Source organism: Patiria miniata, unplaced genomic scaffold, assembly GCF_015706575.1.
Source record: "Patiria miniata isolate m_02_andy unplaced genomic scaffold, ASM1570657v1 HiC_scaffold_30, whole genome shotgun sequence".
Taxonomy (NCBI): domain Eukaryota; kingdom Metazoa; phylum Echinodermata; class Asteroidea; order Valvatida; family Asterinidae; genus Patiria; species Patiria miniata.
Genome location: NW_024037070.1, coordinates 6,009,227 through 6,031,650, shown reverse-complemented (window position 1 = coordinate 6,031,650; position 22,424 = coordinate 6,009,227). Strand labels below are relative to the sequence as shown.

At 39.4% G+C, this 22,424-nt stretch overlaps 2 protein-coding genes across 2 annotated transcripts; one reads left to right on the top strand and one right to left on the bottom strand.

Moving 5' to 3' along the window:
* The first annotated feature begins 58 nt into the window (after positions 1 to 58).
* Positions 59 to 2,771, top strand: LOC119739141 (UPF0598 protein CG30010-like). Its single transcript, XM_038213968.1, has 3 exons — positions 59 to 291; positions 650 to 698; positions 939 to 2,771. The coding sequence occupies exons 1-3, from the start codon at positions 148 to 150 to the stop codon at positions 1,421 to 1,423; spliced, it is 678 nt and encodes a 225-aa protein (XP_038069896.1). The 5' UTR covers positions 59 to 147; the 3' UTR covers positions 1,424 to 2,771.
* On the bottom strand, positions 1,752 to 21,724 carry LOC119739140 (AKT-interacting protein-like). Its single transcript, XM_038213967.1, has 8 exons — positions 21,429 to 21,724; positions 18,917 to 19,018; positions 13,698 to 13,969; positions 12,973 to 13,037; positions 11,799 to 11,899; positions 7,085 to 7,272; positions 5,811 to 5,985; positions 1,752 to 4,935 (listed from the first exon to the last, which is right to left on the bottom strand). The coding sequence occupies exons 2-8, from the start codon at positions 18,941 to 18,943 to the stop codon at positions 4,840 to 4,842; spliced, it is 924 nt and encodes a 307-aa protein (XP_038069895.1). The 5' UTR covers positions 18,944 to 19,018; positions 21,429 to 21,724; the 3' UTR covers positions 1,752 to 4,839.
* Between the last annotated feature and the right edge of the window lie 700 nt (positions 21,725 to 22,424).

Here is a 22,424-nt window from a genome sequence, read left to right as displayed (position 1 = left end):
GTAGACCAATCAAAAGACGTTTCTCTTGAGCGGATAATTACTGGGTGGCGGCAAAGTTCAAAGAGAGAAAGGTCAAAGTTGAGGATTGTGTAATCAAAACAAGCAGCACAGATCGACACAACTTTTGCGTCTCAAAATTGTGGCATAATGTTTTGGAAAACCTCGGTCAACGCGTGTCGTTTTATCTCAACTTGTAGTAGACAATTGCGTAGAGCTAGTTACGTGCAGGGCCAATCACCAGAGCCTAGTAGAGTGCGAGAATATTTTTATTTCATTGATCATCAAGGACAGGTAAAACTACTTCAAGTTTTGACATGTTTGACTTGCAACTCAATTGTAAATTCCGTGACTGAATCATGTGAACATGCTTATTACAATGCACTTTACTTATATCATGGAGGAATACTTATATATGTGAAGCGGAGGAACCTACATTCCTAATTGCATTAACAATAACATATATGTTCACAAGTAGATTAATCCTCTTTTTTCTCTGTGCAAATTTAAAGCAAAATACAATAAGAAATTTCAGCTGCCTAGGCATGCTAGGAGAGAGGGATTTCAAGTTGGCACTCCATTCTATCAATAATTTTCCTTATAACATACTTCACTCCTTAAAAATCAAATTCATATTTCATTTTTCTTTCAGCTATTTCTAGACGACACCAAAGTCAAAAACTTCATCACATGTTTCAAAGGTGAGGGTAGGCCTACTTGATTGAAGTTGAACGATTGTTGGTTTTCAGGTTTTCAGAAATATGATTAATTCAATAACAACATTTCATTCATGTTTCATGAACTCATAAAAAAATGTTCTTTCTATTTAATTTGTTGACTCTCTTTTACATTCACAAATCTAAAGATAATTATTCATTTCCGTTTTAGTTTTAGAATCACACTTTTTTTAACTTATTTTAACACCTTATTTAACTTTTCAGATAAGAAGTTCTTGTCATTCTTCTTCAAACGTCTGAAGTTGAACAACATGGAGCGATATGCTGCCGACTTCCCTTACCTGTCCCCGTGTGGGGCGGAGAGAAACTTTATCAGATGTGATGACCAACCAATAGTCTTCACGAAAATTCTTCCACCTGGGGACGATCTGGCCACTTCGGAGGACACCCCCTCAGATCGCCTGGTCTGCAACTTCGCCGATAGTTTCACCGTTCAATTTGAACCGGAGAAAGTGTGCATGCTACCCAAGAGTGGGAGGATATACCATCCAGCCCCCAAGAAAACTGGTGGCGTCGGACTGATCAAATCCAGCGTTGCCATAGAAATAAGTCCATTCTTTGAATTTGGGGAGGCCGGGGAGTATGCCCCGCCCACCCATTTTAAATGGAACGGCAGACGGTGGCCGTTGACCAATGAGATTCTGAATGCTGTGAGGGACAGTGAAGAGGATGAAGTGACTGGTTCGTGATTTGGAATGGCGGGGATTATACAGACCAGATGTTGCAAGCTACATGTATCCCAATTTGTGTTCACTCTAACCAGAACTTTGTTGTAACAGACTTTGTTTTGATGAGAGTCAACTCCCTTTATTGCTGATACACTTGTATTTACAAACCTTATATTGTTTGTACCTCTTGTACATGATAAGCTACTTTGCATCACCTGCAGAGTTTGAGGTTTGCATGTGTTGCGCAGTTTTTTTGTATAATTTATCAGTCATTGAACCATATGCAGTAACATTTGTTTGAAGCAGTAGAAACATAAAAAGAAAGCAAAGCACAAAGACTAAACAATGCTTTACTTCTCCTTCGACAAGGGGTCAGAATGACTTTTATTACAAATTGCACACACAAGCATTTACAGTAGTCCTCCGTTAAACATATAAAAGTACGGCCAAAGAAAATCTACACCTCCATCAAGAAAGAAAACAAAGTGAAATGGAATTAATTATACACTCATCTATCCTATCAATCACATGTGAATATATCCACTTCAGGCACTTGATCTGCATTGGAATATATAATTTGTACACCACCTCTTGGAGGTCCCTTGATCTGAAAATACTCTAAATATTCTGGTATAGATTTTGAAGATTATAGCTACACAATTTTGTCAAAAAAATACTACATATCAATGGCAACAGTCCTGGTCTTTATGATTCCTACAAGGATTTCACAACTCCACTGTTCAATTTCCTGCAAAGATCAAATTTTACCAGTATGAAGGTCAGCAGCTTTGATTAAATTTCCGTTCTGAAAACCAGAAACCAAATAAACCAGGCTTTTTCAATTCATTGAACTCTAAACCTACCTAAGTAAAGTCTATTGTAAGTACTGAGTAAAAGCCTTTGGAAAGAATGTTGCATCCTGACGAATAAACATGTAATATTCATCATATTAAGGGCAGTCATTGCCAAAATGTTGCAAAGACATGAATCTGCGACTGAGAAACATTTCCAATGTTGTTACAAAATACTTTGAAAATGCGCTCAACACTCCATAGACTTTGTACACAACTAAAGAAGTGGGGTCTGGATACTACATTCCTTCCAAGCTTTTTTCCAACTTGTGTATTCAAATTCAAGATATGTCATTACCATTTCAGTTTCTTACTGTACCACACTAAAATACTTATTATAATGTACGTGGCTATACACAACTTGTAACAAAATGTGGTTGCTAAAAGTGCTTGTGAAGTTGTAAACATACACATCAATGTTGAATTAAGTATGGACGACATTCAAATGAGATCTGCTATAACAACAATTTTTAAAGGAATACTTTGCATTAAATTTTAAGAAGATATTTACCAAAGAATTGAATAGTGTTGTAATGTATTTCTCAAAACAAAATCAAAGTTAAAGGTGAAACCTAGACGCAGACTGTAGTCTGCATATCTAGGTTTCACTTTGACCAGTTAATTTGAATTTGCAACGTAACGTATCTTCTGCTGCATGTATTTGTATGTTTTGACAACCCAAAAAAAAAAAATTAAAAATTAAATTATTAATTAAAACATTAAGTAACTTGTAGTTTCAAATTAATTGGTCAACCTTTTTCTAACCCTAAAGATGCAAATGTCCGTTAGTAGTTCGTTTTTAATTTGGCAAAGCCGTTAATGGGTGTGCTGAAGCGTTGACATGACGCACACGCGCGGTTGCTATAATTCATCGGTACTGTGCATGATATCGCGTAGCTGCAGTCGGCTGAATGAGAACGTGTCCCAGATGCCGATTTCGGCCGCAATTCAAAACATGACTCGGCAAATTTTGAATTGACTTCGAGAGCCTAGAGTATTGTTTTCTTGGAATATACAACGTTAACCGAGCTAAAACTTTATCAGGTTAGTTGTTAAGCACCCGTCTTTAGATTTTGAGAACTTTTGTTGCTTCAAACAAATAAATGAATATACATGTATGACAAATGATGAACTCAACCTTTCACCATGACTCTTAGAGCACTATTTCTACTTTAACTGAACAAAATTTGGACATCAATGTTTGCTCATCAGAATCCAAGCAAACCACATTTTGGTGGATTGGAAAGACCCAGTGTTTAAAGTTGAACAAATTATCCAGAAATAAACATCAAGAATACAAACATTCTACACGCATGATTAAAATAAGTTTTTATTGTTTTTTACGCATAATTTTTTTTTCAGTAAACTAACCTGCACCGCGGCAAGATATAAATATTTCAACTATAATAATAAATTTTATTGTTAATTAAATATTAGTTCGTTGATTTCTGGGTGTTAATTTTATGTACAAAAAAAAATCATATAGTTGACCATATTAAATTAAGTATTTATAATCTCCAATATACAGATCAAAATTCTGTCAACCGCTAGTCCACTAAGGAATTTTCTTTCTGAAATTAAACACTGACATTTCATGTGTGTGACCTACAACTCGATGTGAATAATATATATATAAAAAATTTACCTCCATGTGAACAAAACGTATCTACAAAGAAACCTTTACAAAAAAATTAATCATTTATCCTCTCACATCACAATGAAACATAAACACATGGAATATAAACACTGACAAATTTCGCATTATCAACTGTCATCAGCTGATTTTTCTTCTCAAATTAAGTTCAGAACATAATTTTCTCTCATTAATACAAGCATCTCTATGTTGTCTACAGCCACATGTTACAATTTTTTTTAACAAAACCTCCCCACAAAGAAAAAGAAAATGAGTTTCCGATATTAATCACCAAAATAAAGTCACTTTCCAATTCACAATTTCATCGAGCAAAATTTGCCTTTGTCTGGATTATTTTCCTACAATATATCCTCTAAACATCCCCTTTTGGGATCCTTAAAAACCGGTTCAAACTCGCTGCGAAAGCAAACGCGAACATGTATTTGTGTGATCCGAATTCACAAAAGTTGAACACACTTCTAACTCGGGTGAAATTCACATTGAATGTTTCGTGGCATCAACTTTGTTTCACATTCGCACAAAGTATGCAAACTGGCCTTAATTAATGCTGCAAGCCAGCGGGATTTAAGCCTAAACTCTCAACAATTATTTTTCAATCAAAATCTTCCTGATTCTGCAAAACTCCCACACTGTACAGTAATCCAATGGCATAGTCTTTGATGTTGACACAACACTGAACCAAAGCATTGGTTTGAGCGCTATAGCGTCCCGAATCATTCAGATTATGTTTGATTTTGACAGATTCTGGAGGGTTTTGTTTCGTTACTGCACGCGGTTGTAGCAATCTGATGATTTCATTTCGGATGATTGCTTGGTGCTGACGGATAAACCACTTTAAGAGTTGAATTCGAATGCAAAACACTTTGCTCACTTTTTCATTGTTGGGGTGCCGGATGACTCTTTAATCCTTGGGAAGAGAGCGCCCTCTAATGTCAGTCTTTGCTGAATACCTGTAGCGTACCTGGTTTGACCCACGACAGGCCCGATATCTGGGCATTTTTTTGACCTTCAGTTTCCCCAGGAGATTTCTGCATCATCAAACATGAAAAATAAAATCCAGAAATTTAAACCTACCCTAAAAAAGGTCTATTCTAAAAGCTAACTCAAGCTCAGCCAACAATTCAAAACTTTTTCCAAAATTTATTTTTTATGTCATCAATATTGTGTGAAGTTTTCTTCACCCAAATTTACAAAACAACAAAGCTCATGGCATTCCATCTCCTTTTGTATCACAGCAGAGTGCTTAATATGGGAGGGTGGCCTAGTGGTAAGGGTGGCCTAGTGGTAAGGGTGGCCTAGTGGTAGGGTGGCCTAGTGGTTAGGGTTTGTGACTCATGATCAGAGGGTAGGGGTTTGAATCCAGCTGCTGGCCATACGCTGTGTCCTTGGGCAAGCCACTTCACTCCCTCTTGCCTCTCTCCACCCAGGAGTATACATAGTAACCTGCGATGGACTGGCATCCCATCCAGGAGGAATAGAAACATTCTCGGTCATTTCATGCCAAGGAAACCATAGATAAACGCCAGCCTTATGGGCCATATTGGCTAGTGACAGACTTACTGTTTACTTAACCCCATGCGTACGGGAAGCGGTCATGGCCGCGGCCGCTAATCCTCATTGGAATGCCGTTGCCAGCTGTGGTATGCCGTGGCACACGGCTGGTGGGTAGTTCCACAGCTGCTGCTTTTGTGCAGTCCCGCTACCACACAAAGGCTGTGCAGTCATGCGGGCCACTTGCTCTATGTGTGGAGGAATGTCCCCATTACACCCGGTACTTCAGGGGTTAAAAGTGTTTCCTGTGTGTTTCTAGCCAGAATAGGCTGTTCCCTGATATGCAAAGAGTTCGTAATAATTTGATCTAGTATCTAGACACCTCATACCTGGGTATCTAGACACGTCTTACCTGTGGCTTGGGTGTCATTATTGCCGTCCGCGCCGTTCCGTGTTTGTCATCGTCCCACTCGCTGAAGTGTATGGCATGAGGGTCCTCCGAGTATGGGGGGTCGTATTTCCGGCTCTTGCACATCTCCACCGTCTCGTTGACCTTGGATTTGAACAAGTCCATTTCCTCTTCATATCTGTGCCAAAATAATTAGTCTTGGAATAATTGATGATGCCTCATGACCGATAGACTGATCAACTTAACCCCAGGAACTGTATCATACTCAGGGAAGAGATTGTCAATTAAAAAAAAAAATTCTGAAAATTGATGAAAGGTCTGAAAGATGCCTATCTTTCTTTACTACTACTGTCTTTCTCTGAGATTCAAAAAGTTTGATTTTGGACAAAAGTCTGAAAAATCTCATGCCTGCGTACTGCATGTTGGAGACACTTGTCATGAGCAAATTCATGTACACGCTTTTCTCAGAATATACAGCATTCGCCGAGCTGAAACTTCATCAGGTTAGTTCATCAGCACCCTTCTTGAGAATTTGAGCAATTTTGTTGCTTCTGGATGTTAACAAATGATGGACGCTACCTTTAAACTAAAAATGGTTTGACCATTAGTTGATCCCTTCTTACCCACACATATTGAACTCACAGTCTGCTGAGGGGGTATGTACCCCCTCCCCACCCACCCCCAACACCCACCACCCCACCCCCCAGTTACACCAATGCATACTCCTCAGGCATGCAACTGGGAATTTTGAAAAAAAACGAAGAAATTCCAAACCACACAAGACTTTGTACAGTGTTTTTCAATTTGTAATGGCATTCATGAGAGATAATAAATGAGATCAGCAGATCCAAGGAAAAGTTGTGTGTCTGACTCCTAATGAACATGTCTGTACATTACCCAAAATCACATCATGTAACTTCCTAGTATTAACCCCATGCGCACGGGAAGCGGTCAGGGCCGCGGCCGCTAATCCTCATTGGAATGCAGTTGTCAGCTGTGGTATGCCGTGGCACACGGCTAGTGGGTAGTTCCACAGCTGCTGCTTTTGTGCAGTCCCGCTACCACACAAAGGCTGTGCAGTCATGCGGGCCACTTGCTCTATGTGTGGAGGAATGTCCCCATTTCACCCGACCTTAAGACAGAGTTTGCTCTCAAACTTGCTCAATGCTGAAAAGCCTTAAAGGAAAAGTTACGTATTTTAACTGCCAGGAGCCAGCAATGTGCAAGAAGCCCGTAATTTAAATGCAGTAGAGAAACTTTATTGGTGTTATACTCACAACACTGCCGCCTCTGGGTTGAGAGGAGCCTTGGTATCAATCTTGTAGAACACTCTCCTGGCGTACAGTAGCACCTGCCAGATGTGGTTGACGTTTCTCTTCCACTTGGTGAACGCTCTCTGGACGTCTAGCTCTCCACTGACCGGGTCGACGATGGGGTGAAAGATGGACGGCCGAAATATTAACCTCTGAAAAAGGGCACATATAAAGACAAGGTGGAATTCGTTATTCATTATCAAGTCCGGTCACAAGTAGATCACAAGTCAATTCACAATTGTGAATTTTCCATATTCATGAGCAAAAGTGTGATGTCATTTCAGGCAGAAACCTCAATGTTACAGTTATTTCAGCACCCAAAAGTTGCCAGAATTTTAATAATAATAATAATAGTGGCATCTTATTAAGCGCAAACAGGTCCATCACTAGGTGACGCTCATGGCGCTATACAAAGAGTAAGCACAAACTACAAAACTTAAATGACAAAAATTATAAATGACAAAACTACAAATTATAAATGCTAGGTTCAAGACATATGAATTGCAAGGTGCAGGCTGAAGAGGAGATTAGGATGTGAACAGGTAGGTTTTGAGTTCTTGTTTGAAGGAGATCGAAGAGGGAGCTTGACGGATAGAGAGGGGTAGACTGTTCCAGAGAGTGGGGCCTGCGTGAGAGAAGCTGTGGTCACCCCAAGAGTGTCGGGATCGAGGAACTTGAAGAAGGGAGGAGTCTGATGATCGAAGCCTGCGTGGGGGGTGGTATGCCTGTATTGAGTTTTGTAAGTAGACTGGTGAGGAGCCATGGACTGCGTGGTAGACCAACAACAGAACTTTGAAGGTGATGCGTTTGTCAACGGGCAGCCAGTGAAGAGACTGAAGGACAGGTGTTATGTGACATGCTTTCTTGGTGAGAGTGACTAGTCTGGCTGCGGAATTTTGGAGGCGTTGCAGTTTATTTAGCTGTTGTTGAGGGAGGCTTACAAATATGGAGTTGCAGAAATCAAGGCGTGAAGAAATGAGGGCGTGGACTAGTTGTTCAGTTGCATTCCGACTCAGGTACTTGCGAACAAAACCAAGGTTGCGAAGTTGGTATCTGATTGACCTAGACACATGGGAAACGTGGTCATGGAAGGACATATTGGTGTCGAAGATGACACCAAGATTGCGAGTTTTGGCAGATGAGTAGATACTGCTAGTACCCACTTGTACATGAAAACCCTTCGTATCCACCTTGCCAAGCATTTGCTTTGAGCCCAGAAGAATGAGTTCAGACTTCAAGTGGTTGAGTTTTAGACCGCTAGAGTCCATCCACGTGTTGATGTGTTTGATGCATGCCTCCAGTTGTTTTGCTGCGGATGACATAGCAATGGCAGATGGTGGGAAAGAAACATACAGCTGTATGTCGTCAGCATAACAATGGTATTTGATGTTGTGCGCGTTGATGATATTACCTACAGGTTGAAGATATATTGAAAACAAGAGAGGACCACCGACTGATCCCTGGGGGACACCATAGGCAAGATGGCTAGCTTCAGACTTTGCATTTCCGATGCATACACGCTGAGAGCGATTTGTCAGATAGGACATGAACCACTGCAAAGCTGTTCCGCTGACTCCCAACGAGCATAACTGATCGATGAGGATACGATGGTCTACCGTGTCAAATGCTGAGGACATGTCAAGCAGAACAAGGGCTGTGATGTTTCCATTATCCATTTGTTGAAGTACGTTGTCCGTTAAATTTGTGAGAAGTGTTTCTACGCTATGATTTGAACGGTATGCTGATTGATTGCTGTCAAGTAGCGAATGTTCCTGCAAATGATCTGAGAGACGAGAGAATGCCACACGTTCCAAGACTTTGGAGAGATATTGAAGGTTGGATATTGGACGGTAACTCTGCAAGGAATTTGTGTCCATACCAGGTTTCTTTAATGTTGGTCGAACAATCGCTCTCTTTAGGACTTCAGGAACGACTCCAGTATCCAAGCTCACATTGATGATGTTAGTGATGACTGGGGTGATGGCAGACATACATTTTTTTAGAAGAGAGGTAGGGATCGGGTCTAACTCACATGACTTTGCTGGTGACCTTGCCATGATGTTGCGAACTTCATCTGTAGATGCAGGAGCAAGAGTGTCTAAGACTGCACGAGTTTTACGTGACGAAGATGTTTGATTGATGGCTGGCAGACTGGCACGAATAGATTCTATCTTGCTGGTGAAGAAGTTGCTGAAACGAGCAGCTAGATCTTCAGCGAAAACATGTGTTGGAAGAGGGGAAGGCTGCTTTCTGTTCAAAAGATCGCTTGCAACTCTGAACAGTCTTTTCGTGTCACCTGAGCAGTCGTTAATTCGTTTCAAGTTGTACCCTGTTTTTGCAGCACGAACTAACGATTGGACTCGCTGACATTGTTGGCGATACAACTGACGATGTATTTCAAGCTTGGAAGATCGCCACTTCCTTTCAAGCTGCCTACGAAGAAGTTTTCCATCTGCTATTTTCTGGGTGTACCATTGAGTATTTGGTCGAATTTTCACTGAACGTTGTTGGACAGGAGCATGTGTGTTCAAAGTAGCTATCAGAATGGAGTTGTAGCTGCCGACAGCCAGATCTGCGTTGCTCACAGTGCATTTCTCTGTGAATGACGCTTCATTCAAATCCTCGATGAAGCAAGCAGGTTGTATAGACTGAATGTTTCGTGACACAACAGACTTCCGGGCAGTTCGCATACTTGGAGTATGTAGGTTGCAAGTAAGGGCGGAGTGATCAGAAATACCACCGATTATGTCAATGTCAGACAGTCCTGTGGGGTCGATCCCTTTCCGTGAAATAAGCAGGTCTAGAGTGTGGCCACGTATATGGGTTGGCTGACGGATGTGTTGCTCAAGGCCATATGCACTTAGAACATCACAGAAACCTCTGGCCTCAGGTGAAGTTGTATCAACGTGGATGTTGAAATCTCCGGAAATAATCAAACTGGCCTTCTTGAAAAGGTAGTTGTCCAGTACATCCGAGAACTCATTTAGAAAATCTTTGAAAGGAGTTGATGATCCTGGAGGTCTGTAGACGACGACCAGGTGTACAGCGTTTGAGTTCTGGATGATATCCATCTGTATCAGTTCAAAGGAATTTGGAATTGATGTTATCAAGGGCTGGATGGATTTGTACAGTTAAATCACTCCGATATAGGAGGGCGACACCGCCACCTCGTTTACCTGTCCTTGGTATGTGCTTGAACGTGTATCCTCCAGGGTTGAGTTCTGCAATTACAGCATCATCGTCAGCGGATAGCCATGTCTCGCAGACACCAACAATATCAAATTTATTGTCGATAACAAAGTCAACGAAGGCGTTGGTTTTATTTTTCAGAGATCTTGCATTGAGCATACAGAAGGAGGTAGTATGTTCTGCTTTCGCCGTCTTGTTTGCAGTAAGCTGCACTAGGTTACTATGGCAACAGTTCGCAGATCCATTGTGTAGATAGTCCGGATGATATTCACCAGTGGAAAAAGAAGTTTGTCTTCCATAACCAATAATTACTGGAATCAAACTTTGGGGAGTCGGCCTCCTTCTGTGAATCCCTGCTTTGCAACCTCTACGAGATCGTCTGCGTAGAGTTGTGCGTTTTCGAGGGTCATCTGTTTTTGTGACGTCCACTGGTGCATGAATCAAGCAAGGCGTCCGTCTGATGTTTAAATATGTGATTTTCCTGCATATCTGTGGCTGGAGTGGACATGTGGTGTAGAAATCAGGCCCTTGGTACAGGGAATAGAGCTCTGTAGGTTGGTACTTAAATTGAAGACAGAATGCCTGGGCAGAAGTCATCATTACTGTCCCTTGCTGACAATTGGCTAATCCATGTAGGTGTTGAGGCACAATGCATTCACCATGAGGATTAGGTGCAGGGCCATTGTAAGTGCTTGACTTCTTGATCTCTATTGTTGGTGGTGGTCCATTGTAAATGCTTGTCTTCTTGATTGCTGTTGTTGGTGGTGGTCCATTGTAAGTGCTTGTCTTCTTGATCGCTATTGTTGGTGATCGGTGTTGTGTGGAAGCTGGAGCGTGGGCTGCTGTACTGATGATCAAAGTACACAGCAATGTCCAGAAAAAGATCCCAAATATTCTCCAAAATGGGATCATATCACAGTAAGTTTGGCGAACCATGCTGATCAGCAGTTCCTAATCTGTATCTTGGTGTAAAAATCATGATAGAAATTGCAGAAGAATAGGTCGATCAAAGTCAGAGATCGGAGCCTGAAGTGGAGCTGCCAAATAGTAGCGCTGCCAACTTGAGATTGATGCCCAACGGTTGACTAGGTGTGACCTTATATTTTGCTCTCTTAATTTTTCTGTTCTTCATTGATTTGTTGTTGTGTCGGTAGATGGCAGTAAGCCAACTTTTCTCACAGAAGTTTTCAATGAGCATATTGTTGGGTTCACAATTTGAACAGGAAACCCCTAAACTGAACAGTGTCTTCCTGAAATGACATCACAGCAACAGCGCCCTCAGTTGTCTGGAAAAGCATGGAAAACTTGTATTGTTTAAAGAAGCGACTTTTCAATAAATTAACCAAAAAGGGATGTCAAATATCTTTCATTCATTAAGAGGAGTAGAAAAATGCACAAAATATGTTCTTAAGAAAACTTCACTTCATGACTCTTTAAGAATTGGTCTATGATTTGTATATCGCTGGCATCCAATGATAAGAACACTCACAGGACTGTCTCCATCTGGGTAATTCTCTGGGATGAGGAGATCAAACTTGAAGATACCTTCCTGATAGAGACCCTGTCTGATGAACAGCACCCCAAACCAATCTAGAGAAAGAGGAACACATGCACACCTGCAGGTAAACCAAAACTCCTGTGGCACTTAAGTTTTGCTCGCTTCCGCAAACCCAATACAGTGCACTGGACTTATATGGCGCATCCTGTCTACATGTACGTGTAGTGTATTCCTACAAAATTTGGGTGTCAAGCCCAGTGTGAGGCGATGGTGGCTGAGCTGTACACAATCCTGAATCTGTAAAACACTGCAAGACCGGGGACTGATTTCACGAAACGCTAAGACGCGTCTTAGGAAGGATAACTTGTCTTAACTCGCGACTCGTCATGGGATCGATTTCACCAAACTCAAGACGCGTTCAACACGTCATAACTTCCTTAGCAATACAGCGGAACGTGTCTTAACTTAAGATCGGTCTGAGGGTCGTCTTATCTCATTAATGCATGCGTTAATTTGTATGTCTATCATAACCGTTAAAGACGATTGTCAGCCTAGAATTAGTTTCGAGCGCAGGAAGAAAACTGCTGTATAAACAGATTCGAAAAGATTTCTGTTACATGGGTAGTTTTAATAAAAATAGCTTATTTTTTAAAAAATAACTATACGCAAACACTTGGTCAACTTTTTTAAATAGAGTGATGAAACGGAGAGCAAGAATGACTCTATCTTGTGCGTGAAATTTATTGAGTAGAGTAATTTTTCTGGCGAAAGTTCTTGTTCTATGCATGCGTACGGGAAGTTAGTTTTGCGCGTTTCTTTTCAACAATGGTTTTGTCAAGCGGTAAAAACAACTTGAAACAGCTATCAAATTGGTAGTTTTGATGCGTCTTGCTGAAGGTGGGTTTAGTGAAATCGGTCGTAGGACGCGTCTTAGCTAAGATCGATCTTAGAGCGAGGACTTGTCTTAAGTCATAAGATAAATCACAAGATAAGACGCGTTTCGTGAAATCGGCCCACGCTGTGGGATTTCAGAGGATTTTAAAGTTAGACATTTTATTGGACCTTTTTTTAAGTTTTCAGTAGTCCAAGCATCTTGCCTTCCTTTTTTCTTTTTTGGCAAAAATACTACCGACAATGATGCACCATAAGCCCAAATTGTACTTACGGAGAGGTGATTTAGCTGATGGTATGACATGAACTCCAGGTAACTTCTGTTTATGCAGCTGATTACTGGGGGATAATAGAGGGAAGTAATGGATCAATTGAAGCCAAGATTAAAATCAGATTTGCGAGTTCACGGGTCAATTTCATGGTGGTTAACCGTAACTCCCTAGGCCTTTTTGCTAGGATGTAGCATCAATCCTGCAAAATCCTCCCATTGGCCTCATGGAAAAATAGCATATAGCCTCAATCCTGCAAATTCCTTCATTATTTCTTGAATATAACCGGGGGGGGGGGGGGGGGGGGAACAACTGCCTGAATCCTGCAAAATCCTGCGGCAGTGACTGTCAATATGTTAAGGCTTGGCCAGTGACATCCTGGAGCAGTACGGAGGATTTCAAGCATAATCCAGGCCTATATTTATGCATGGCTGAGCAAAAACAACACAAGGTCCGGCCCAAGATCTTGACAAAGTGCATCCTATGAAATCAGTAACAGAATTTGCCATGTAACCTCAATCCTCCAATTTCCTCCACTTTGGCAAAGAGGATTTTGAAGGATTCAGGGCGGTTAGGGTTAATGGACAATCTGTAACTGTAAGTGATTTATAAGAGTAAACAGAAGTTACAGAACCCAAAACTTGCAAACAAGAAAAAAAAATGATGCAAATGAAGTGAAGCAAATCCCTTCCAAACAAAAGGAAAATAATACTTTTCCCAAGATGCTTACAATTCAGCCATCAGCGCATACTCCAGGTAGAACTGCCCATAGGCTCCCGACGAGGAAGTACCGTTGCTTGGGCTGGTGGCCGAACTGACCCGTTCAGCTGATGTTGTGGACCCCGACCTCTCGACCCCTGACCTCTGGACCCCAGACGACGGTCTGCCGGGACCTACCGCTTCCTCGTCGTCTTTGGGCACCTGAGGGAGTTGCTTCTTGGCTGCGGGGACAGGATTCCTGCGGATGATGAGTTGTGATTCTGTTTCGTTTGTCACACCCCCCTGCAAAAAAAAAAAATCAAATTCAAAGGATTTTTCTTTTACAATGCAAGGTTTGCGGAAACACCATGTGCGAATAATTTCTCAACTAAGAGAATGGTTCTGAAAAGAACCAGAGGTATAAACTCGACGTTCCGGTCAGTATGCTCTGACCGTCTTCAGGAGAGTGCCTAAACTCTAAGAAAGTGAATACTTAAGTAGCATTTTTTGGAAAAATATGTTGAACAATTGTTATGTTGGATTTAGCATTTCTCCAAGATTTAAGTTCATATTGCATGCTTAGTATCATCATAGAGGTTGTGGGAATAAAGTCAGAATATTAATTTTAACCTTAAAGGTATACATTAAGAACCGTTTGCTTTTTTGAACATCTTACCCATTTGAAACAACAGAATTAATCAAAAACTTAAGTAGGGTGCATAACATCTACATGTAACCTGTTGAATTTCAGCTCAGTGGATACTACGCATTTTGAGGAAACAGAGGAAACGTACATGTATACACACAATATTTTGGGTCACGTAACTGGATTCCATTGCTACTGCACTTAAAAACACAAACAGAGTGTCCGTCGGCAACCTCCAATCTCAATCTTCTACCAAACAGCACCATTCAGGCGAAATAATTTCACAGGGTATTTGATACCAGTTCTATCTTTACTTTGAGCAAGGTTTCTGTCATTGAGGCACTTTTCCGGATAATTGTTAATGATCCTTACGTGGCTTTAGAAAGCCCAATGGCAAATACAAATTCAGTTATTTGCGAAAGCACTCGTTTTCTTAAGGCCGAGTCAATTCAAATAATTGAATATATTCGAATATTCGACCTTTCGTTTAGATCGAATATTCACTTATACTAGAAGGCGGAATCTTGGTAATCCAATTTTCTGTTAAAAATGCCGTCATGAAGATTTCAACATAATTATTTTCAACACAGTTTACGTTAATATATCATTAAAAAGAATGCTAACTTTGCACATTCATGAATTTTATTCATGAAAAATCTATTTCTAATTAGCCATGCTACTATACAACTTTACAAGTGACTAACAAGTTTACCCGACTGGCTGGAGCGTACTGGAAATACGAGGGCAGTTTCCGCAACAGTCCAGTTAACGCCGCCATGTTCACACTTCACGTAAGACCAACAACGAACTACGGGGTACAATTAACCCTTGACTATTCCACGATTGGAAAACAATGTAGGCCTACAGCTTATAAAAAGCTGCTACATGTCCGCTAAATTGAATGCTTGTGAAATCGGATAACCAAAATCCTGTAAAACGAAGAACTCCAATGCTTACTGAGGCAGTAACTGTACCCTAGTTCCTACATGTACATGTACACACAATCACGGCTTCCTGTAGGAAGCACGGATACTCTGCATTAAACTAGTTATGAATTGGCCAATGGCCAGGGCGCTTCAAGAAGAGACATTTTGAGGCTTGACAACTTGTTTGTAATCTTGGTAAACCCAGACTAGCCTGAGGATCCAGAGACTAAGTCTCTGGTGACTTAAGGATGAATTTTTACTGTATGAATTACACCCCTGAGCAAAAGTCGCATTTAATTGAAACTCAACTTAAAATAATCACAAGTGCATATTATTATTAAATTTACTGACTCATGGAGGAGTGTTTTTATCTGTCTATGATAAGAAAAATTAGGGAGCGTCCGTCAAACTTAACATTAGTTGTGGATTGATCTGCAGTAAATGCAACATGAGATCTTTAGGATGAGGATCAAAGTGAACAGAAAAAAATCTTTCCAAAAAATGTAAAAATAGACACAAATTTCTTCTGAAAAGTATTTTGGAATCAGGCATGATTTGTCAGATACATGTATCGGTACTGAGATTTTTAGACATAATTATGTTATTTAACATAAGGCCAAAAAAAAATAATAGTTCTGCTTCCGGTTACCCTGCCTACCCTATTTTGACAGCCCCTACCCTAATTTTTTTTTTGGGGGGGGGGGGGGGAATGAGGGAAAAAAACCTGAAAACTATCAATTACTACCTAGTACATGTACCTTCACCCTTGACTACACGCAGGCACCTCCATATGATCGTACACAGAAAATTTAAAAAAATTGCCAAAAAAAATTTCACTACCTATCTACATGTACCCTATTTTCAAATGCCATGTAATCCGAAGCAGAACTTTTTTTGCCTAATTACACTTGTACCCTGGGATAACCGATTTTGCTGTTACAACATTATGTTTATGTCTGACTCAAAAGAAGTCCTACCCTATTGTACCCGATTTAGAAATTTGATAAGGTGTTGCTAGGATACAGCACTGGACTTAATGGCTTCTACTGATTGATGGATTGTATACATTACAGTAAACACAACAAACAAAGTGTACATAAGAATACATGCCATACATGTTGTATGTTAAATGTAAGCAAGCTCAGACAGACCGTGTACAATTACATATCAGGGGTGGGCTGTATATATTACAAATGTCCTTGAACAATTCACCAATACAATGTACTTTACAGTACAAAAGCACATGGTACATTGTATTTCCTATTACTAGCTACATGTACATGTAGGTAAAATAATTTGTCATCCAGGATCTAGCTATGCCATGGAGCTACAAAAAGGATGCTAAACTTTTGGGCATTGCTCTCACTGAGCTGTTGCAAGCTGTTCAATATGTGGATGTGTTAGAGAACAAGCCAATTGTAAAACTACAATAACAAAACAAACTAAACAGCGATACTAAATGTACATATAAACATTACATACACATACAATTATTTAGTTCTTTGTCAGAGAAAACTAAGCGATTGTGTTGAAAATTGTCTGCTACAAAATTATAAAAAATCGGGTAGGGAAGAGTTGCACTACATGTACTTCTCAATGAGGACATTATGCTACAATTTTCAAAGAACTGAATACATTTCAACTTTGCAATGATGATATACAGAGTGTTCCCCCCCCCCATAAAAAAGGAACCCTCAAAGTGCCCTCTTTTTCACAGCTTTTAAAACATACATTGCAAATATCGATACATAGTTAGAGAGTATAATTCATTAGCTTTTCAACAACGCAAAACTCTTTCCAATCGGATAAATATTTAATGAGTTATGGCCAATTGAAAACAAGCGCCACTTTTTCATTTTGTCCACAGCCTCAATAAGGAAACGGGCCAAAACTTGTAAATTTTTATAGGAAAAACATTTTACCATTAAACCTCAAGAATTCCAGATTTTAAAAGAGATTCTCTTAAAAGTCTTGAAATCGAGAAAAAAAAACTGATTATAAAAATCCTGAAATCAGGACAAATCAAAATGACAAATCTCACCCCTTTTAAAATAGAATGGAGGACATTGTTGAACTCTTAACATTAACAGTCATGCCTTTTCTTTTGTCATGTTTTTTGCTACAATCTGATAAAATTGTATTGTCTTTAAAGGGTCCATGTAATGAATTTTTATCAGGAACATATTTTGTGCAACTTTCTACTCCTCTTAAATGTATGATAACTATTTTACATCCCTATTTTGGTTAATTTTATTGAAAAGTGCACTTCTTCAAACATTTTTTGTTAAATGCTTTTCAAGACAACTGAGGGCGCTGTTGCTGTGATGTCATTTCAGGAAGACACTGTTCAGTTTAGGGGTTTTCTGCTCAAATTGTGAACCAGATATTTGCTCAATGCAAACATCTGTAGGAAAAGTTTGCTCATTGGCTTACTGCCATGTGCTGACACCACAACCAATCACCAAAGAACAGAAAATGTACAACTGCAAAATGTACAAAATTCTGTCAACTTCTGGTGCCGAAATAACTGTAACATTGAGGTTTTTGCCTGAAATGACATCACATTTTTGCTCATGAATATGGAATTCGCAAAACAAAAAGGCCCTTGGAAATGGCAAAACAAAAATTGAAAATCAGCTTAAAGGGATACAAAGCATTTTCAAAGACTGCAAAGACAAAAAATAAATTGCATGAGCCCTTTAATGTTGTGGTCAATTTCACACCACTGCTAGGTCGATAAGTTCGTGAAGCACAGGACATTTTTGCAAAGCGTTTAATATGCAAAATAAATCCAACCACACCTTGTGCACATATAAATTTCATGTAAACAGGAAACAGTGAGTCAGATATGTGCTCTGCAGACGTCTTTAGCAACCATTACATGACACATTTACTTGGATCACTTCCATGTTTGATAGACCTACGAGTTTCTATTTAGGCAAATGTTGTAGTAACAATTTGGTGATCAACCATATTTTTCAAATAAAGACAAATAAAATCAAAACTGCCTGAAAATTGCGTGGATTTTTTTCTTTAGGCCAAAAAAAATAATAAGTCGGTCTAAGGTCAGCACGCACGACGATTTTAATCATGTGCGTCAACCTTTTTTTTTCTTTCAAATTGTCCGCGGTAGCTACAGCAGCGCCCTCTATTGCTGCACCTCCTCAAATTTTTGGAATGGGGACATTGCACCAAGGCACATGATGGAGGGCACCAAGGCAAATTATGGAGGTCCCAAATGTATATGAGGACACAACAAAAGCAAAATAGTACCCACCTTATCTGTACAATCCAAGCTTCCACAAAAAAAAAAAAAGGCAAAAAACTTTGGTCTGACCAGAGACCGAATATTTTTTTTTTTTGGCCTTAGGGCGATTGTTTTATGTGTGAATGAAATGAACAAGTCTCTGTTTTGTTACGTTGTTCGTAACTCGACTGCCTCAGCGCGGCGTGACTGCTGTGTGCAGTTATCCTCGCTTCTGTCCACGATGGGAATGCCATACGTACCAACCTTGGTGGTACCACCCCGCCCTCATTCGCATTATTTTTGGATATCAAAGGCATTTCAAATGATTCTGTAACATCCAGAGGTGAAGCCGAAGCTGGGGATGAGACCATAGTTTCACTACAGTGATAGAACTTCCAAGTTTACACTATAATAAATACAAGTTTCCTTACCTGTGTTGAATGCACATCTGATGCCATGTTATTGGTCAAGGTGATGTTGCAGTAATCCAAACTTTGAATTTCATTCTTTCAGAACACAGCGGCTGCTTGTTTCTAATAAAACAAACACAATTAATAGAATAATTAATATTAATATGGACATTATTCACATTGTTACATATCATGACATCACTGGTCTTACAAAACAAATTAAAGTAAATATTTCTAAGGAACATATTTTGTGCTACTTTCTAATCCTCTCCAGTTAATGAAAACTAATTGATATTCCTTTCTGGATAATTTTGTTGAAAAGTGCACTTCTTTCTACATTTAAAAAGTTTCCTGCTTTTCTGGACAACTGAGGGCACTGTTGCCATTTGAAGTCATTTCAGGGAGACACTGTTCATATTAATTGTTTTTCTCTTTAAATAGTGAACCCCAAAAAATGCTCATTGAAAATATTTGTGAAAACAGTTTGCTCACGAAAAGTTAAAGAAAGTTTACGACAGCAAAATATCCAAATTTTGGCACTATTTTGTACATAAACCAATTGCAAGAGAAATCAATTTCTGCCTGATATGACATCACACTTGTGCTCATGAATATGGAAATTTGCATTAGCATACATGTAAAAACCAAAAACGCACCAAAATACTCTTAAAAATGGTAAAACTGAACATTGAAAATAAGGTTAAAGAGACAAAAAGGTGCATTTTCGAGGATTGCACTGAAAAAAAAAAAATACATTTCATGGGCCCTTTAAAAGTGGTAAGGCATAAAAAACAATTTGTTGAATTGATACTTATACAATACATGAACAAAGCTGTTTGCTGGTCAATTAAAATAATGTATGCAAGATGCTAATCAGCTGTGACAAAAAAAGTGAAATCTTAAAAGAGGGTTTTTATGATATAGTGCGTCAATTAAGGGCATCATTCAATAAATCGTAGTTGCTATCATTAGTAGTTATGGGTAGCTGTGACACGATTTTTAACTGCTATCATTACCGTATGGCAGTCAACCGTATGGTTCCCCACCTAATAGTATTCGTCAGGATCTTTGGCTGTTGGAACCAGACTATCATTCAACCAAATGGTTCTCAAAATGTATTTCCCTTTTAATAAAAATCCTTTAAAGCCACGGATTACAAAGAAAACAACAATATCTAATTAAATAAAAAGAACGGAAAATAATGTTGCATTGTCAGACACAAATTGAAGGTGGGTGCGCGGGAATAGGACTGCGTAGCTAAGGGGTCCGAGTGTGTTCCTATAGTTCCATCCATGGTCTGACGATATTACAATCCAACATGTCCAAGAAGTTATAGCCTACCATGCCTACATTATACATACAGATGTTTATTTGAAATTTCGATATTCTCTTTTGATAGGACTACTGGCTCAATGACACATTTGGAATTTTGGAATAGAACCAATGTTCACATAAAGTTTTCCAAATTACTTTTCCAATCAAATCCCCCCAAAATTTGGCAAAGTCGACACGATTTTTGTACATGTGGACGTGTGGCCTATGTTTACGGAGGCAGTCCAGTACGGTCCTACTAAAGCGCGTCAACAAGCGTCAACAAGCGTCAACAAGTTTTAGTAGTCGTTAAGTGCGCGTCAACAAATTTTGTATAGGCTTTTGAACAATAAAAACAGCTTTATATGGTAGAAAAAGCAATAATGAACATCTTCTGCATATCAATTAAAGTTAAAATAACTTAAAAAGTGGTTTTCCAGCGCAAAATCTACGACGGGTTTTTCGGTTTAGTATTGGCCGCCATCTTGTTTGAGATCTACATACTACACATGCGTGGAGTGTACCATTCACGCATAGGGGTTTCTTTATACGTTACGCTTAGCGAAACCTCGTTTGGTTTTTGCATTGGGATTTTTTGGCAGACATTGTGAACAGTGTCAGTCGGCATATTTTTCAAATAATTAGCCAAGTACCGTGACCAAGTTTTGCATAATTTATAATTGAAAAAAAAATAGTTTTCCTAATTCCTAAGCGTAACGTTAAAAGAAACCCCTATGCGTGAATGGTACACTCCACGCATGCGTAGTATGTAGATCTCAAACAAGATGGCAGCCAATACTAAACCGAAAAACCCGTCGTAAATTTCGCGCTGGAAAACCACTATTTAAGTAATTTTAACTTTAATTGATATGCAGAAGATGTTCATTATTGCTTTTTCTACCATATAAAGCTGTTTTTATTGTTCAAAGGCCTATACAAAATTTGTTGACGCGCACTTAACGACTACTAAAACTTGTTGACGCTTGTTGACGCTTGTTGACGCGCTTTAGTAGGACCCGTCCAGTAAATAGGCCACATTTATGGGGCTAGTCACATACATGACGGAGGAATAAGATTAAGAAAGGCGTTGTTCTGCACTTTCTGAGAACCAACTCAGCAGCGTAATTTAGTAACAGAGAAGACAAAAATGAATATTATTCCTTTGATTATAAAGCTATGTAGTTTCAACAAAAATACATAAACATTTAAGATAGAAAACAACCTTTTGCTTGGAGAACTGGACGGTCGATTCACAAGGAAAACTGTGTTGGTTTACATTCGGTATGGTTACCACAGATATTAATATACATTATCACTTTGGCAGCGTGAGAGAGCCAGACTAATATTATCTTGATTAAACGTTGGTGGCGGGCTGCGCGTTGGGCGGTGGGAGCATGTTTTCTAAGCCACGGCTTCATTATGGTCATGGCGTCGAGCGTTGGAAGATCTTTCTGGACATCGGCCGAACGCAGCTTCGATGGTGCATACATTTCTACCCTATCAGATCAAAGTATGGAGAACTTGTGTGTGTGTGTGGGTTTTTTTAACATTGAAGGCTTCTAAATGATTGAATGAACACAACAAAAGGCATAGCACTCCCGTACATTTTACCAATATCAATTTCTTCCAATAGAGGGCGCGCAACACAAATAGTGGTCACCATCGTAAAGCAACGCGGATCACGATCTGCCCAGACGAAGTCGACATTAAGTGAACAAAAATAACACACAGTTTGTGGAGATGATAACTCAAGAAAAACACATTGCACTGAATTGAAATTTCGTCCAATAATTGTTCGAGATATGGGACACAACCAGTTTGAAAATCGACGAGAACCCTGGAAGAAAAAATTTAATATGATTTAAAGAAAACCAGTGTACAAATCGCGAAAAATTCAATCTGAATTCAAGTCACTTTTTAATTGAACATGAATAAAGCACTCTTTGTGGGGACGATAAATCAAGAAAACCAAATTGCATTGAATTCAAATTGCGTCCTATAATTGGTCGTGATGTACAACACAGTAGTTTTAAAATTCAACACAAACCGTTGAAGAAAAAAATGAAACTTGACAAAAACAAAAAGTAGTGTGTAAGGGCACTCCCGTACATTTTACCAACATCAATTTCTTCCAATAGAGGGCGCGCTACACAAATAGTGGTCACCACCGTAAGGTTCCACCCATTAGTGGTAACTGGCTCAATCTATTTTTATATTC